The 20,190-nt window shown below is 40.1% G+C and overlaps 1 protein-coding gene across 1 annotated transcript in view; it reads right to left on the reverse strand.

Moving 5' to 3' along the window:
- LOC127644740 (choline transporter-like protein 5-A) overlaps positions 1 to 20,190 on the reverse strand; it is a 146,909-nt gene that overhangs the window by 45,185 nt on the left and 81,534 nt on the right. The window contains exon 3 of the mRNA XM_052128080.1: positions 5,422 to 5,495. Within this exon, the coding sequence (XP_051984040.1) occupies positions 5,422 to 5,495 (74 nt within the window). The remainder of the gene's footprint in view (positions 1 to 5,421; positions 5,496 to 20,190) is intronic.

Raw genomic sequence — 20,190 nt, forward strand, 5'->3', positions numbered from 1 at the left:
CGATGGATGAAACTGAATCAAGAGAACAGATTTTACAATTAATAGGGTGTTATCCAGCTCCAATCCTTGCCTAATCTGTTAGTTATCCGATAACATCCCTTATCTCCTAATTTAATGAGTAATACTCAACTATAAAGGTTTTAATTTACAAGTTATTTTTATTTAGATGTACTGATAATATACAGAATAAGGTAATATTATTCTTTAAACGTCTCACCTTTTAAAAGTGCGTCGCAAACGGTTTGTTCTACGGCGCGGCATGTGTTTGCTTCTACTTCCGGGAACTATTGAGAGGCTCCACAAGCTGCCATTGCTGTAAAAAAAAAAAAACGTTCCATTGGAGTCAATGGAGTTGTCGCAACTCTCTCTCTATATGGCTCTGGTAGAGCTATACACAAATCAGGTCAAAATCTTGGGACATAGTTATTGATCCTAAGGTTATAAATGATTACTTTAGAGAATATTATGAACAATTATACACATCGAAGGCAAAAGGGGACATTTCTGATTGGCTGTGAAGTTTGAATCTCCCTAAGCTAAGTGATGCTGCCCGAGAGACATTGCATTATTGAACTCTGACATGAAAATCTTTACAAAGATACTAGCAAACAGATTAAATAAATACATTTCATCTATTGTCCAGGTGGACTAAAAAGGCTTTTTCATTTTTTAACATTAGAAGATTAATGAACATAATGTTTCATAAGTATAAGAAAGGCTTTAAGGTGGCTGCTCTTTGCTTAGACATGGAGAAGGCATTTGACCAGCTGGAATAAGCTTATATGGTGAGGGAGTTAGAGGAATTTGGTTTTGGTAGATGTTTTGTGCCATGGATTACAACATTGTGTGCTCACTCACAAATGAGGAAAGATCAAAATCATTGTCATTACATCGTGGGACACACCAGAGCTGACTTCTGAGCCTGCTGCAGTCGCTATCGAGCCCTTCGCAGTTAGTATTAGGAATCATCCATTAATTAAACCTATACGATTAGGGAACGTAGACCATCACATCTCCCTGTATGTGGATGACGTTGTTCTATTCTTATCACATCCTAAGCATTCTATTCCCATTTTGGTAGATCTTATATAGTCTTTTGGTGAAGTCTCTGGTTATACAATTAATTGTCAGAACAGTGAATGTATGCCCTTTTGTGCCGATCTTAACACTGAATTTCAACACAATCTCCCCTTCAAAATAACAGATAGTCTGAAGTATCTCGGAGTAGTTTTGCCAAAAAAAAACAAAACTGATTTTTAAGAAGAATTGTCTTCAGAAAGTGGAAGAACTGAAGGGGGATATTGACAAATGGAGCAATCCATTTGTCAATATCTCTTCCCAGATTGTTCTACCTCTTTCAAAACCTACCCATCTTTCTGGCGAGAACTTTTTTCAAGCCATTAGACTTTTATCTGGGCCTTTAAAGCTCACAGAATATCAAAAAATACATTTACAGAAGCCAAGACAGAAAGGTGTACTATGGCTCCCGTGCTTCTTGCATTATTACTGGGCAGCGAATACAAGGGCCCTTGTCTACTGGCAGGAAGATTACAGAATGGGAATCTCTAATGATTTTTCCGGGTTGCCATTGAAAAGAATAATGTCAAAAACAGCTCACTTCAAGCACTCCTTTTTTAAACACCGGACTGCCTGCAACCGATAAGGTGGACAATTTAATCATTTTGAATTGCTTGAAAATATGACTGCCTGGCACTTCTTTTAACACCCCAGTATATCGCAATCACGCATTCCCCCCCATCCATCTCGGATGCGATTTTTGACAGTTGGAGGCAAAAATGTATAGACATTTTGCTTCATTTACCCAGTTAAAAAACTGAAACACATTTTTTCCAACACTTACAGATTAGAAATTATGTACGTCATTCAGTGCCTAACTTTGAGTCTCTCCCTGAAGAAAGAAGGATTTATAAGCTTTTGTTGGGCCATCCTGACTACAAAAACCTGGTTTCAGGCTTTGTAAATGTACTTTCCTAAAAGTTAATTATGCCACGCATTCTCTGAAAAATGCTTGGGAGGAGGAACTGGGTATACAGATTGGGGACGATGTTTGTGAGGAAAGCCTTGGCAGAATCTGAACTTGTTCTATTAAAACCAGGCATAAGTTAATCCAATTCAAGGTGATGCATAGAATTTTTCCCACCATCTCTTTGTGTGACCGATGTAATTCTGCTGAAGTCACTCTGACCCTCCTTTTCTGGACATGCCCAAAACTCTACAATTTCTGGTGTGACATATTCAAGTGGTTTTCTGACATGTATGGTTGTATGTTTGAACCTAACCCAGAGATTGCATTATTTTGGTATTCTCTTTCCCTACTAAACCACAGTGTCTCAGTGCAAAGCACTATTACGTATGGAATGGTTATTGCTAAGAATGTAATTCTAAGGCTCTGGAAGTCAGATACTCTCCCTCAGTTTAAAAAGCCCATGTTTTGGTAATTTACAGGTTCCAAGTCCAGGTTTGGGGGGGGTCTACTAGACTAGGTTTACATGCTTTAATGTTCGAAAAACACATTATTTTTCTCATACTGTACATTGCTGCAGCACCTTTTTCTCTTTCAATGAAACACTCTGTTGTAGCTCCTGACGCTTTAAAGCCCACTTTCCGAAAGGCCCAGTCTGCTCTGATTGGTCAGCTGGCCCAGTCTGTTGTGATTGGTCAAACGCTTACAGCAGATGTCGGAAATGTCCCCTTATCATAACCGAAGTAGCCCTTAGACGGGCATTATGCAAATGTGTAACATAGTGACGTAGCTACGTCACGGAAGTAATGGCTGGACTGCAAACCAGGCGTTTCAGGCAGTTCAGGAACAGTGTTTTCTGTGGGAGAGAGTAGGGAGTTCTCCCTTTGGGGTGGACTTTGTGCTTTATAACTTTGCAGACCTTTTACATGCACAAACAGCTATATTACACACTAAAGGAAAGGTAAAATACCAAAAAGTATAATAGAGCCTCTTTAAGACCTGGTTGACTGAGCTCATTGGTATATTACACATGGAGAGAGTCTGATGCAAAATGGGTAACCTTGATACATTTTCTGGTATATGGCAGCCATTTCTGGATCACCTTGCCCAGTATGATGCTGACCCTGACCGGCAACGAAGCACATAGGGTGCTGCCTACCTCTTATTGAGTGCTTGTGCTAAGATATGGAGTGGTGGTGGCGTAGTGGGCTAAAGCGCTGAGCTAGTAATCAGAAGGTCGCTGGTTCGAACCCCCACAGCCACCACCATTGTGTCCTTTAGCAAGGCACTTAATTCTAGGTTGCTCCTGGGGGATTGTCCCTGCAATAAGTGCAATGTAAGTCGCTTTGGATAAAAGCGTCTGCCAAATGCATAAATGTAAATGTAAGATATGCTGTGCTACTGATTCAGTACTCAATACTTTCTTGGTTGTTCTCCGATTTAGTTTTTGGTTTCTATTTAGTTTTTCTTATTTGATTTTTGTTTTGTGTATAATGGAAAATCTTAATAAAAATATTATAAAAGACAAATACATTTTCATATTAAGTACTGCACTGTGAAATGCAGGGACAAAAAACTGCCCAAGAAACGAAGACGAAAACCAAAAACAAACAAAATTTTTGTTGCAGATTGTAACTGAAAACGGGAACAAGAGTGAAAACTTAAAATGAGGTTAATTTTGTTCTGATAATTTTTTCATGAAACCAAAGGCCAAAAGCTTTATCACAGTACATTTTTGGAACTACACCACTTCATGTTACCTGAAAAGTTTTTAACAACTATGTATTACTACATTTACTGTACATGCACAGCTAATCCAGATACAAGGAAAACATTATTAGAGGTAAAAAGTACATTTCTCAGTTGTTTACAAACCTTCACTGAATTATTGTAAGATATGATGCTTTAATACAGATTTGATGCTGTTGGGTTTTGACTGAGAAACAGATCCACAATCAAAATTATACTTAACTGTTAATTAACTGTATGCTTGTTATGATTTCTATGCTGATAAATCCACCACACAGAAAACATTTTAATTGTTTATTTTCAATTATTTTGGTGAGGCAAGTATCTTATTTTGGGCTTGTTTTAGGGCTTTGGGCTAGGTTTCTCTCATGAGATCTGGTAACACTAAGACTGGTATTTCACCCACCCCTTTGCACAGAGTAAGAACATCATTTAAAAAAATTCCCTAATTAAAAAAATGTAATCACCTTTTCTCTCCAATTTGGAATGCCCAATTCCCACTACTTAGTTGGTCCTTGTGGTGGCGTGGTTACTCATCTCAATCCGGGTGGTGGAGGTCTCCATTGCCTCCGCTTCTGAGACCACCAATCCGTGCATCTATCACGTAGTTCATTGTGCATGACAACGAGGAGACTCTGCATGTGGAGGCTCATGCTACTCTCCACAATCCACACACAATTTACTATGCACCCCTTTGAGAGCGAGAACCACACATGGAGGTTACCCCATGTAACTCGGGCCAATTTGGTTGCTTAGGAGACCTGGCTGGAGTCACTCAGCACACCCTGGATTTGAACTCGTGACTCCAGGGGTGGTAGTCAGCGTCAATACTTGCTGAGCTACCACGGGCCCCCTAAAAAGAACATTATTAAACAATCTTTAATTTTGTTCTAACTGGTTACAATTTGGATAGGAGACTGCAGAACTTCTGAATGGAACGAAAAAAATAAATATATACTGGTTTGCTCAGAACCACTGTTTGGGTTTGGGGGGTAGCCAGACATCCCATAAGTCTTAAGGGACACCCCATAAGGCGAAAATAATGTAACCTGTGTATCCCCTAGAGTTTCATCAAAACTAGTATACTAGAAACATAAAACTAGATTTTTCTTCTTTCAAATGTTTGCGGTGACACAACACAGAATTGCCCATTATCTGTCCCAGTTTTCATAAATAATCCAAACCAGATTTTTTACATCTGGTAAAAACCCCCAGCGTGCTGGGGGGTGCAGCACGCTGTTTTCTGAAGGAAATTACAGACGGTGACTTGGTGACACTGGCAGAGTGCATCCTCATTTTCACCTCACAATAATGGTCAGATTCTTTGATATATGATCATTTGCACACCTAAATTACTAACATTAAATCATCTTTCATTTTTAACTAAACACTCACTAGGTTGATTATGCACGCAGTTAATATGCACGTAGTTCTGAGGTAATTATCTGACACTATGTTCGCTCACTATCATATTTAGTCAGTTCCCACCTCCTCCTTTCCCATTTTAACCCTGTTACAATTATCTATTATATTTTGCAGTGTTTATTGTGCAAAGTTTACTGATCTCTGTTATAATGGAAGGAATTATGAAACTGTGATGAACTGGCTTGTCTGATGTCATTTATCTCCCAATAAATAACAATTATTTCTATAAGTTTCTTCTAGAAGAGAGCAGATGCAGTACTCACCCACAGTGCCCAATGCGATGTAGCCAAGGATGACAATGATGAAGAGCACACAGCACAACACATCCGTGCAGCCTCTGGAAAAGACAACACAATAAAAGAGCAGTCTCATTACATGACCTGAAATGTTGATATATTTCACATAAAATTTGTGAATGAAATAGAATTTCCTTACACAGTCAATTTAAGACATACAGTATATATCTTAAAACAATAGATTTCAATCTTGATAAATGTTTGTCTTATATAGGCAGAGAGGTCCTCTAGCTTTCCTTCAGTCTTTTATATTTTAAAGCCAGGGCCGTGACCACCATATACATGTGGATTTGCAACAGGTCAAGAGTTAATTCCCAGGGAACACACATACTGCTAAAATGTATATGCTGAATAATTTGTAAGTCACTTTGTATAAAAGCCTCAGCCAAAGGCATACGGTAGATGTATATACATTGAGAGGGACCTGTATCTCGCAATATTCAGAATAATGGTTGATCACTGTGGATTTTTCTAAAGACCAATTCTTAATAATTACCCTTTCATAGAATGAGGAAAACTGTCAGGGTTGGGAGTAACGGAATGCATGTAACGGGATTACGTATTTAAAATACAAAATATAAGTAACTGTATTTCACTACAGTTGCAATTTAAATAATTGGAATTTAGAATACAGTTACATTCAAAAAGTATTTTGATTACTGAAGAGATTACTTAGCATTTTATTGTCATTTGTTTCATTTAATATTTAGTCCTTTCAGATGGAAAATATTTATCCATATAAATGATGTGATCCAAAGTGCATTTGAACAGCAGTGAAACACTTTCATTTCTTATGATGTGTTACATTCATACGAGCAGACAGAGAAGTATGTTTGAAGTACGTTTTGAGCAGAAGAAATAGAAATAAACCTTGGGTAAATTGTCAGCTTTACGCTAAGCTAAAATTATATTTCTAGCCATTTTACATGTTACATGTTACTAGGCACGATCATTTTTTTTTATCAAGAAAAATCACGTTGGATCATAATTCATTCTTTCTAGTAAGACCTTTGATATTAAGGTAAAAAAAAAAAAATATAACAATCCTTAAAACAAAATCAATTTGATTTATCTTGTTTTAGAAACAACTGCATAAGATATTTAGGTTAATCAGAGAATGTATTTTTAACATTTCTATTTTGTCTAACTGTTCTGGCAGAGTTTTTATAGTCAAAACAAGTGAAAAAAATCACTTCCAGTGCTGAAGAAGTAATCCAAAGTATTTAAAATACGTTACTGACCTTGAGTAATCTAATGGAATACATTACAAATTACATTTTACAGCATGTATTCTGTAATCTGTAGTGGAATACATTTCAAAAGTAACCCTCCCAACCCTGAACACGGTATAACACAGCACACAACTTTGTAGAGGAATGTAGGTTTTAGGCACAGTTTGCAAACATCTATCAAGGCAGTGAGCTGATAACATTGAGGACAGCAAGGGTAGAAGCACCTCATTGTAGTTAAAGAAACATTTTTAAAACATTTATTTATTTTTTATTGGAATGGCACAAAGAAAAAGTCCCTATTAAATGTGACCGCAGGTTGTGGTCAGATTTTTTGTATAGTCCATCAGAAGACTTTGAGACACTGTCTGCCTGTCAATCATTTTGCACATTCACAGGGTAGTTTGTATGGGATGATGAGAGTGTGGTAACTGAAGAAGATCATTCAAGTGAAACGCAGTTCATCAGTTTTCAGTATGTCAGTATGTTGTTCGAGAATGCGATTTTTCCTACCATTGCTTTTACTAACTTTGACAACACGGAGATGATGTGCTGCTGCCACTGAAATGTTGTATACCAAAGAACTCACTTGGATTTAAGAACACTTTAATATGCATTGTAAAAGCATTTTTGTGAATTTACACTTTATTTCTGGCTACAACTATAGGAGTTCTAAAATTAATTACAATTTAATGGTAAATGGACACTGTCAATTCACAATGAACAGGAAAAAGAAATGATTGTGATGTGGTGCCTTGTGCTGTAGAATAACAATGATTAACTGCATCTGCATAACAGTAATCTCTTGAATAATTATAGATTAACTGTAATAGTGTGATGTCCACAGGAGCTATATAACCTGTGGAAGTCTCTTTCTGAAGTCTCTCCTTACAGCATTAATATCTTAATATGTCCGTTTTTACTCCTGGACAGCCACAAGATTAAATTAAGAGTTAATTGAGACTGTCTCCTGCTTCCCAGATATTTTTCCTGAGAAAAAAAGCCATCTCATATCTCTTTTCATAGTGTGGCTATTATGCCAACCATTCCTCTAATACACTAAACTGCCTCTGTTACTCAAATATGGGAATAAGTGTAGAAGTGTCCTAATATCACACCACAAAATTACATTTCCAATCATTCTGTTTTAACATATTGGATTCATACATATACATTGTCCTGTCTCAAAGTGATTATTATTCTGGTCATATTTAAACATGTTTGTGACTCCCTTTAATCACTTAATAAAACACTGCTTTCAGATTCCGATCATAATGAGAAAATTTAGATTTGGATGATTCCACAGATTGCATGTTTATTTTTCATATAGCACCGATCCAGTTTCAAAACTTCTTTATCTCTCATTTTCATGTATTTGAAATCAATTTTCTATTTCACATTTTAACTTTTTTGTTCGTCTACTGCAGAAAAACGTATCATACAGTACTCTTAGTAGGCATACGGTGTCCTGATACCACACTATTTCAGATAAAAGACCTTCTTCAAATCTTTTAGAAGTAATTTTTGCTTGTAATAAGTTGAGGCTGAATTTGGACTGGCAGTAAGAAATTGCAATGCTGAAAGCAAAAAGTAATTATAAATGTCTAATTAACTGGCTGCTAACAAATGACTTTGCTTGCCTTTCAAATAATAATATGAAAGAAGACAGCTGTGTCTGGGTAATTTCTATAAGAGTATAGAGGAAGAAAGGTGGCACTCTTTAAAAGCTGAGTTCAAGTTTCTACACATCTCTAATTACACAAACACACAACAAACAATTAGATATTCAATAAATACATAATAACCTTTAAAGAAGGTCCATGATAATTGATATTCAATTATCTTAAACTTTTACCTTTGGTTCCCTTCAATCCTTGTTTTCAAGAGTATTCAAATTCATATATTCATATGTATTCATACACTGTACTTTACATTATACCTGAAATAGAATGAACGGGACATACAATCGAATGTAAAATCAGAACATTTCTGTGGTAGGGCGGAGGGCGGGCCGGGTCATGATTTTACACACCTGGTCCCTTATCAGGCTAATTAAGCATCCGAGAGGGATAAAGGCCGATGGCGGACGGTGGTGCGACGCGAGAGAGATCATTTATGGACATGTCCGTCGTGTGTGTGTTTGTCTTTTGTTTAAGTTAATCATTAAAATAATGTTTATATCGCCAGGCCGGTTCTCGCCTGCTTTCCATTGAACCTCTTTACAATTTCAAATTGAGCTTGGTTTTGAGAGGGACTGCCTTGAGGTAGTGTGAGATGTGTTGCCGTTGTTGTGTGCTAATCATGGTGAAACTGCAGGCTGGAGAGCAGGATAGCATGGCTTGGCAGCACTACCTGTGTCCATTTATCAAGGAGTAGAAATGTTAAAACTGAAGTGTTTAATTTCTGCGTCACTAGAGTCAACAAATGGAATACCAAAAAAATTAGCACTGTTTTCAAACAGATTCCAGAAAAAAAGTCCCCCATCATCCATTGGTAATATAAAGAGACAGTCCCGCCCCAAACTCACAGAATTTAGTTTCGAGAATCGAGTCAGTAATGCTGTGTCGTTCTGGATGGGCTGCACAAACAAATGTTTTGAGGAGACCTCAGAGTCAGTGTGTTAGACTTTTAGGTGAAATCAACCTACAAATGGCTTACTTGTAGTTGACTTTATTTGGGATATATCGAATTTTAACATAAAAACAAATCACACACTTCAGCTTTAAGAGAGAAGAGCCTATTCTGTCAGAGAATGGTTTACTTTCTACTTCATCCTATTTTATATTAGCTAGACATGAACGAAATCAAGATTCTCCTGAGAAATAACACTGTCCTACATTTATTACATTTATGCATTTGGCAGACAGCTTTTATCCAAAGCGACTTACTGTGCACTTATTACAGGGACAATCCCCCCGGAGCAACCTGGAGTTAAGGGCCTTGCTCAAGGGCCCAACAGTGGCATCTTGGTGGTGCTGGGGCTTGAACCCCCGACCTTCTGGTCAGTAACCCTGAGCCTCAACCACTGAGCCACCACTCTGAAAACCCCTGAAATATTCTTGTCCCAAATGCTTGAATGTACCCAGTAGTAAATGAAGCTGTTAGAACATGCCTGTGTGAAGGCTTAACAGAGGCACAAGGTGACATATTATGACTCTCATTGATCAAAAATACCCTTACCCTGCACCTGAAAATGAGGCACGATCCCAGCATTTACAAGACTAATATTCAGATCCACATCCTCATGCAAAGGTTAGCCACTAAACCTGGTTTGATTGAGGTCAATCTCACTGCCCTCCAAATGTAAAACCTTAAGCTCACTCACTCTCTAAATAGATACCAAAGGGCAGGAGAGATTTCAAACACATAAGCTGATTAGAGCTCATTATCAGTGCCAGCTTGTGGTTCAGTACTCTGCTAAATACTGAGCTCAGCATAGCCTCAATCAAAATGTTCTCCACAGCTTATCACTGCCAATAAATTTCACATAGTATTTAATCAAATTGTTGAACGAGTCTGTGGGATATAACAACCTCAAAACCAGGTCAGCACTTACACAACCTCCATGACCTCTAAAGTGTAGTATCGTCTTGGTTACTGTTGTAACCTCCATTACCTGATGGAGGGAATGAGATGTGTCGATGTAGTGACACTAGGGGTCCTGCTGGAGAGCCCCGAAACACCTCAATCTTTGAGAAAAGGCCAATGGGAATTGGTAAGTGGAATTTGCATGCCACTCCCCCGGACTTACGGGTATAAAAGGAGAAGAATGCCCACTCTCATTCAGGTTTTTTGCTGAGGAGCCGAGTTAAGATCCCAGCCATTTCAGCAGCTAGTACAGCGTTGTGGCAAGAGGGACACAACATCTTGTTCCCTCCATCAGGGAACGGAGGTTACGAAAGTCACCGAGACGTTCCCCTTCTGTCACTCACTCAAAGTTGTATCGATGTAGTGACACTAGGGGTCCCTATAGAAAAAAACGCCACAACGACTGAACCGTGTTACGTGAACTGCTGATGCAAGCAAGCTGCTGCGTGCGTAATAGCAGGTGCATCAGACTGCATGTAACCTCCCCGAACACCCCAAAAGATGTCATGTAGTTCCCTACATCCCTGGGGGGGGTGGGGGGGGGGACTAGCATGGGAGCAGCCAGCCTTTTCTTTCTATGTTTTCTCTCCACAGAGTATTAGATTCGGCCGGGGCCATCTAACGCTATTATATTCATCGGGGAAGGTGGTCTTTTCATTTCCTATTCTTTAAGGGGGAAAAAACCCACAGAGACCACATCCTGCCCAAAAGGGGAGGTCAACATGTGGCAATAAAACACATGGGCTAACCAGCCGCACATGTAAGAGGCACGGTGGTAGGACCACAGTGACCGGGGACAGAGAGAGCTCTGCCCAAGGGAGATCGGTCTGCCGACAGGGAGACCGTCGTGGAAATTACATCACAGTGGGTTACCGGAGTAATCGGCACCTGTGTAGCACCTATCCCAGTACAGGGCATATTAGTGTCCACAGTGGGTCTGGCTGCGAATTCCTCAGCCAAATTCGTGAGCCATACGGCTAGGGAGGAAGGCAATCCAGGGTCCATGACTTTGTGAACTCGACTGGGGGTAAAAGTGCACATTTTCACCTCAGGGGAGGTGAAAGGCGCTATACACATGCGATACACCCGGCCAGCTGTTCCATATTACCAAACTCTACCTTTTTGTACCTGAAAGAACACGGGACGAAACCGGCTCAGCCGGAGATTGTAAAATCTTGAAGGTATTAGGTGTTGCCCAGCCCGCTGCTCTGCAGATGTCTGCTAGAGAGGTGCCATTGGCCAGTGTCCACAAGGATGCAACACTCCTCGTCAAGTGTGCTTGAACTGCAAGGGGTCGGACACGGCCTGGGTGTGATAGTCCAATGCGATGGCATCAATGACCCAGTGGGAAAGCCTATGTTTGGAGATAGCATTCACTTCCTACCATCCACTGAAGCAGACAAAGAGCTGCTCAGAACATCGAAAGCTATGCGTGCGGTCCACATAGGTATGCAAAGCACGTGCCTGACACAGCATTGAAAAGGCTGGGTCTGCCTCCTCCCAAGTGTCGGTGACAGAGAACACTTGCAGGTCCTCAACCCTCTTGATGGAAGCGAGTGTGATCAGGAGGGCCATCTTCAAGGAGAGGCTTTTGAGCTCGACTGATTCTAGCGGCTAGAAGGGGGCCTCTGAAGTACTGAAAGGACCATGGAGAGATCCCATGAGGGGAACAGGCATGGCCTGGGAGGGTTCAGCCTCTGTGCGCCTCTAAGGAACCTGATAACCAGATCGTGCTTCGAAAAAGGGCTTACAGTCCACTGCGCCATGGTGGGCCGATATGGCATTTACATAAACCTTCAAGGTGGAGGGGACAGCCTTCCCTCTAACCTCTGTTGCAGAAACGAGAGCACTGATCCGACTGTGCATCTCTGTGGATCTTCAGATCAGGAAGAACAGAAATTTGCTAACAAGTGCCACTTTAGGGCATAAAGTTGCCTGGCAAAGGGAGCTCTGGCTTGGTTGATCGTGTCTACGACAGCAGGTGGTAGGCCACTTAGATCTTCTGCATCATGTCCAGGGGCCAGACGTGGAGGTTCAGAGGTCTGGGTGCGGATGCCAGAGGGTGCCCCATCCCTGAGAAGAAGGTCCTTCATCAGGGGAATTCGCCAGAGAGGGGCTGTCGCATGGAGCGTGAGATCCTAGAACCAAGTCTGTGTGGGCCAGTAGGGGGCCACCAGAGTGACTTGTTCCTTGTCCTCCCTGACCTTGCACAGCACCTGGCTCGCTGGGGGAAATACTTGCGCGGGCCAGCTGTGTGCCAGCGTATCTGTCCCGAGGGGAACCTCTGCTAGGGAGTACCAGAGCGGGCAGTAGGAGGTCTCTTGGAAGCGAACAGGTCTATCTGTGCTTTGCCGAACTGCTCCCAAATCAGCTGGACCGCCTGGGGGTGGAGCCTCCACTCTCCGCTGAGCATACTTGTCATGAAAGCGTGTCAGCTGCTGTGTTGAGGTTGCCTGGGTTGTGAGTTGAAACCTCCGCAGGTAAGGATTACAGCCAGCAACTCTAGGCAGTTGATGTGCCAATCAAGCCGGGGCCCGTCAAGGAGCCGGTGGCTGTGTGGCCATTGCACATAGTGCCCCAATCCTGTTTGGAGGCGTCTGTGGTGACCAGAACGCGTCGGGACACCTGCAGTAGGGGGACTCCTGTCCGCAGAAAACAGAGGTCTGTCCAAGGGTTGAAAGTCTGGTGGCAGGCGGGGGTGATGAACACGGTACATGCCACGGTGCCATGCCAATCTCGGGATTTGAGTCTGAAGCCAGTGCTGAAGCACTGGTGCTTCTCATATGCATCTCATATACATCAATGCTAGACATCCTTGATGAAAACCTGCTCCAGAACGCTCTGGACCTCAGACTGGGGTGAAGGTTCATCTTCCAACAGGACAATGACCCTAAGCACACATCCAAGATAACAAAAGAGTGGCTACGGGACAACTCTGTGAATGTCCTTGAGTGGCCCAGCCAGAGCCCAGACTTGAAACTGATTGAACATCTCTGAAGAGATCTGAAAATGGCTGTGCACCGACGCTCCCCATCCAACTTGATGGAGCTTGAGAGGTCCTGTAAAGAAGAATGGAAGAAACTGCCCAAAAATAGGTGTGCCAAGCTTGGAGCATCATACACAAAAATACTTGAGTGCCAAAGGTGCTTCAACAAAGTATTGAGCAAAGGATGTGAATACTTATGTACATGTGATTTATTCATATTTTATTTTTAATACATTTGCAAAGATTTCAAACAAACTTCTTTCACGTTGTCATTATGGGGTATTGTTTGTAGGATTTTGAGGAAAATAATTAATGAAATCATTTTGGAATAAGGCTGTAACATAACAAAATGTTGTTAAAGTGAAGCGCTGTGAATACTTTCTGTATTGACTGTAATAATACAATAAATCATTCTATTTATCATTTTTAATATAGGTCTCTATAAGGAGTAAACACATTTTATCAAATGTACATTATTGTATTTATTTGTTATCTTTAAACTCCAATACAAGCTTGGTAGCATTTCTGGGCATGTAGCGCCCAAATCCGAACAAATTATCATAACCTACATGTTATAACTGAATATTTAAAATCACCTACAGAATTATTATTTCCACCATGTGCAGTCTCCTGAGTTAAAATAATATCACCTCAGTGAATTATATAGTAAATAAAGATTTTTTCAGATTAAATGGCAAAATTAAATATAAATATAAATAAAGAGTATATTTTAAAATGTATCTGTTTGTTTTGCCTCTATATACACTCACCTAAAGAATTATTAGGAACACCATATTAATACTGTGTTTGACCCCCTTTCGCCTTCAGAACTGCCTTAATTCTACGTGGCATTGATTCAACAAGGTGCTGAAAGCATTCTTTAGAAATGTTGGCCCATATTGATAGGATAGCATCTTGCAGTTGATGGAGATTTGTGGGATGCACATCCAGGGCACGAAGCTCCCGTTCCACCACATCCCAAAGATGCTCTATTGGGTTGAGATCTGGTGACTGTGGGGGCAATTTTAGTACAGTGAACTCATTGTCATTTTCAAGAAACCAATTTGAAATGATTCAAGCTTTATGACATGGTGCATTATCCTGCTGGAAGTAGCCATCAGAGGATGGGTACATGGTGGCCATAAAGGGATGGACATGGTCAGAAACAATGCTCAGGTAGGCCGTGGCATTTAAACGATGCCCAATTGGCACTAAGGGGCCTAAAGTGTGCCAAGAAAACATCCCCCACACCATTACACCACCACCACCAGCCTGCACAGTCGTAACAAGGCATGATGGATCCATGTTCTCATTCTGTTTACGCCAAATTCTGACTCTACCATCTGAATGTCTCAACAGAAATCGAGACTCATCAGACCAGGCAACATTTTTCCAGTATTCAACTGTCCAATTTTGGTGAGCTCTTGCAAATTGTAGCCTCTTTTTCCTATTTGTAGTGGAGATGAGTGGTACCCGGTGGGGTCTTCTGCTGTTGTAGCCCATCCGCCTCAAGGTTGTGCGTGTTGTGGCTTCACAAATGCTTTGCTGCATACCTCGGTTGTAACGAGTGGTTATTTCAGGCAAAGTTGCTCTTCTATCAGCTTGAATCAGTCGGCCCATTCTCCTCTGACCTCTAGCATCAACAAGGCATTTTCAGCCCACAGGACTGCCGCATACTGGATGTTTTTCCCTTTTCACACCATTCTCTGTAAACCCTAGAAATGGTTGTGCGTGAAAATCCCAGTAACTGAGCAGATTGTGAAATACTCAGACCGGCCCGTCTGGCACCAACAACCATGCCACGCTCAAAATTGCTTAAATCACCTTTCTTTCCCATTCTGACATTCAGTTTGGAGTTCAGGAGATTGTCTTGACCAGGACCACACCCCTAAATGCATTGAAGCAACTGCCATGTGATTGGTTGATTAGATAATTGCATTAATGAGAAATTGAACAGGTGTTCCTAATAATCCTTTAGGTGAGTGTATGTCATTATGTTATTTTAACCAAATAATGATTTATCATAAAGTAACTTAATACATGCAGCATGAAATAAAACTACAGGAGTGAAGGAAGCAGTAAACTCCCAGCACGTACGTCTTCCCCGCAGTGGATTATGGGCAATTAACCATCGTCAAGAGTGCATTAAGGGTAAGAATGATGAAACAAAGGTAGGGAACAAGTGGCTCATCCCGAATGCAGACACTCCTACAATATGGCGTACACCCGAAATTGTGCACTATATAGTGGATGGGGGCGGTTTCAGACACAGCAAATGTTCCACGACCGGAGTTTAAATGTTTTCAAACCTCTCTTCTTATTGACAAATTCATCCAGATCTGACAAGAGTTCTTAAAGGGATATCAAATTCTCTCATCATTTACTCACCCTCATGCCAGATGTGTATGACTGTCTTTCATCTGCTGAACAAATTTTTTTTAGAAGAATTTCTCAGCTCTTTTGGTCCATACAAATGCAAGTGAATGGGTGCCAACATTTTAAAGCTAAAGACAATTCTGCATAAAAGTAATCCATAAGACTCCAGTGGTTTAATCAATATCTTCAGAAGCGATTTGATATGTGTGGATGAGAAACCGATCACTTTTACTTTCTTCTTGTGTTTTTGGTGATTCACATTCTTCTCTGTATATCTCCCCCTGCTGGGCAAGGAGAAGAATTTCTAGCAAAAAATGACATATACTGATCCAGTTCTCATCCACACCAATCATATCACATCTGAAGATATGGATTTAACAACGGATTCTTATGGATTACTTTTATGATTCCTTTATGTGCTTTTTGGAGCATAAAAATTTTGGCACCCATTCACTTGCATTGTATGGACCTACAGAGCTGAAATATTCTTCTAAAAATCATAATTTGTGTCATGCAGAAGAAAGGAAGACATGTATATCTGGGATGGCTTGAGGGTGAGTCACTGATGAGATACTTTTCATTTTCACTATAATTTTAAAGTGATAGCTCAACCATAATATAGTATTCTGTCATCATTTCCCAACCCCATGTTGTTCCAAACCCATGTGACCTTCTGTATTCTGTGGAACACAAAATACTTTAGACAGAATGTTAGGGACAGACAGTCCTGGTCACCATTCAGTTTCAATTATATATATATATATATATATATATATACATACATACATACAGAGAGAGAGAGAGAGAGAGAGAGAGAGAGAGAGAGAGATTAGACAGAATGTTTGCTTGAGTCACTATTTACTTTCAGTATACATAAAAACATTAACTGAAAGTAAATAGTGACTCAAGCAAACATTCTGTCTAATATCTACTTATTATATTGAATGGAAAAAAGAAATTCATACAGGTTTGGAACAACATGATGGTGAATGATGACAGAATTTCCATGAAGAATAATATTAATTCTATAATACATGTTAAATGTGTATTATGTAATGGAATATAGGGATCACATCCATTGTCATTTGTGAAAGTAACGAGTTTCTCACTACTTGAGGACTCTTTTAACTGGATAATTTCTTACGCTTACTTAAGTAATTATTTATGTTAGTACTTAAAATTTTTTTTACTCAAGTAGAGGTTCAAGTAATTGTACTTTTACTTGAGTACAGTTTTTGGCTACCCTACTCACCTCTGTGGATGAGTCTCCTTTGGTGTTCAGGAATAGTTAATAGGCCACACTAGGCCTGTTGGTCCTGCTCTCTCTCTCCTCACGAAATCACAAGTACTGATGTTTCATTCGTGAACGAATCAATCTTTTCGAACAAATCTTTTAAGTGAACAAATTGTTCTCGTTCACCTCCATACACTGATTCATATTTTATGTTCACTGATGTCTCTCCCTTTCGGAGCCAATGAGCTCTACTGCTTTTAATGCCTATAAAGACTGTTTTCAGTGCGAGCCAATAGCATTCGAGTGTGGACTGTTAAGGAGAATATCATTGGTTTCACCCACTAAATGAATACGGTCCTTCATTGAACTAGTCAGCCATTTGAGACTGAACGACATGTGACGTTCATGAACGAACTGAATGGTAAAATTGTTTGTGAATGACTCATGAAAGAAGATCTGTTGAACGACTGAACGAGATGGATGCATGCCATTCCTTCAGTTCAGCATGTGAGTCAATGACAATGTTCAACAAGGAGAGAAAGAGGTAAAATGCAAAGACAATTTCATAGGTATACACAAAACATGATCCCCAATTTATGAATGTGTAAAAATTACCATAGTAAAGTAACATGAATTACAGATGGAAATGTTGCATTTTGATGCAAAGTGTACAATATGTTTAGGCTTTTCTTGAACCTTTTCTTTGTTTTGATAATAATTAAGCCCAGCATTAGACAAAATATAGGGAAAATAAGACCTACAATTTGTGGTGAAAACAGTTGTGGTATTTAAATTCTACTTTTAAAGTGTCTTCGTACTTTTGACATGCAAATTCCATTTGTCTTGGTGTTGCTCTTAGCGTGAGCCAGTAGCATTCGAGATCGGGCTGTGAATGAGCATATCATTGGTTGGACCCACTGAATGAATGAATGCACCACTTCACTGAACTAGTCGTCATTTTGTTTGTGTTGTGAACAAACTGAATGTACTGGTAAAATCGTTTGTGACTGACATGAATTAATCAGTCATCATGAAGGATGATCTGCTTGTCTTTGACCGAGGAGCTGCATGTCTTTCGTTCATATCGTCAATCTCTTTTCAACAAGAAAAAGGGCTGGATGAGTTATGAATAAAAGTAAGTGATGACCACAACATATGGATGTTATTGAAACTAATATTTTTAGGCTGGTATTGTTGTCCTTTTTTGTATAGCTAGATTAAAAAGTAATGCTCAGCAGTTTGCTGCTTTGTTTCCATTTGTGAGGAAAGATTTTTAATGCGTTAACACTGCAGTGCTTAAGTCTCTTAGTAGAAATGTAGTGAAGGTTAATTAGACGTGTTGATCGGTTCAATGCAATTACTTGAAAGATGGTAATTTGTTGCCATCGGCAGGTGCAAAGGCATAACATGAAGATCTGGTCAGTAAATTAATCAATCTGAACTAATCTTTTTGGTAAATGGAATCAAAATAATTAAGTCACTAAACTAAATCAAAATCACCACCACTAGAACTGAGCACCAGTGGGTGGGGTCAATGGTGTGATAATATAAAGTAGGCATTGATGTTGTTGCTGTAGAGGCGGTCATGAATTAATGGGCCCCCTAGTGACGTAGTCGAGGAAGTAGAAAAGAGGCGTTTTCGCATCTTGGATTCAAAAAATGCTTTTATTACATTGAGGATTCAGTTTTGAGTTCTGAAATTTCTAGCAAAATTTTATTCCTCATGACATGACCCCTTTAAACTATAGACAGTTTTTCTAAGAAATAACAGAAGGGAGAAACAAATCGATAGGTATTGCCTCAGATATTGGTAGGCATGTGTTCAGCTGACCTGTGTATTAAAATAAGCAGCTCTACATATCACAGCAAACAGGTGTGTGATTCCTTACAAGAACAGCTGTTATTTATGGACACCAAAGTGCTCAAGCGGTTTACTCAAACATGTATTTCTCTCTACAAGAGACAGCTGCCAAATCATCCATGTGGAAGGACTATTACACTTCTGACAATGTCAGAATGTGGGAAAAACAATGGAAGAAAAAAATCATTTGACTTCTGATCTTCTAATGTGACTGTCATCTACTTCCCATTAACAGAGTTCAGTGAACCCCTCAAATTTGAAACAACTGGGTGACAAAGCACACCAACACGCATACTAAAAATATTATCCCTGAAGAAAAATTGCAAAATAAATGTTACAGCTCCTTTGTAACTGCTTTGCTGTACATAGGTGATCTATAATTACATCTACAGCTATCAAAAAGCAATCGCTCCTGTCTCCCTCTTCTCACTTCAAGGAATCCAAAAGGGGCTGGTGAGGAATTTAAATTACTGAACCATTCAAGACTCTGCTAGAGAATTATTTATCCCTAATTTCTTCTGTTAAAGACTCAGAATGAAGAAAAGAATCAGAATAGACATCCAGTGATAATGTCTTGTGTTGTGACACTTGCAGCATAATATTTTTTTTTTCGACAAATATTAAAATCACTGCTTTGCTTAAATCCTTGAGACAAATGATAGCAATTCATCCAAGTATTCGCAAAAGACTGCAAATGGGCTAATTTAAGCCAATCATGCCAGCAACTATTCAAACGCTGCATGGAAAAATGTCCACACAAGTCCCTATTTTCACCGATAGGCTGCCGGTGCCCAATCTGGAATTTCACCCCAGAATAGTGGAAAACTGGCTCTGCACTTGCTCCTTATTAAACCTGCTTGTCTTGAACCAGGAACCGCTAACGTTAGACGGCAATAATGTTTGCCCCAAGAAAAGTTTCCAAAACAACTACAGCAAATACTGATGTGAAACAAAACGTCACGGTTACTGTTGTAACCTCCGTTCCCTGATGGAGGTAACGAGACGTTATGTCGAATGTACATTTATTTACATTTACATTTATGCATTTGGCAGACGCTTTTATCCAAAGCGACTTACAGTGCAATTATTACAGGGACAATCCCCCGGAGAAACCTGGAGTTAAGTGCCTTGCTCAAGGACACAATGGTGGTGGGCGTGGGGTTAGAACCTGTGACCTTCTGATTAACAGTCCTGTGCTTTAGCCACTACGCCACCACCACTCCATAGTGTGTAGTGACACAAGGGGTCTTTCTTGAGAGCCTCGTGTACCTCTGAGAAAAGGCCAATGAGAAATTGGCAGACAGAATTTGCATGTTCCGCCCCCGAACATACGGGTATAAAGGGAAGCGGGCATGCATCTGTCAGTCAGGTTTTTGCACTGAGGAGCCGAGAATAAGGTACGGCCGTTTACATTGGTAGGTCTAGTGTCGTGGCAAGGGGGACACAACGTCTCGTTCCCTCC

Source organism: Xyrauchen texanus, chromosome 6 (assembly GCF_025860055.1).
Source record: "Xyrauchen texanus isolate HMW12.3.18 chromosome 6, RBS_HiC_50CHRs, whole genome shotgun sequence".
NCBI lineage: Eukaryota > Metazoa > Chordata > Actinopteri > Cypriniformes > Catostomidae > Xyrauchen > Xyrauchen texanus.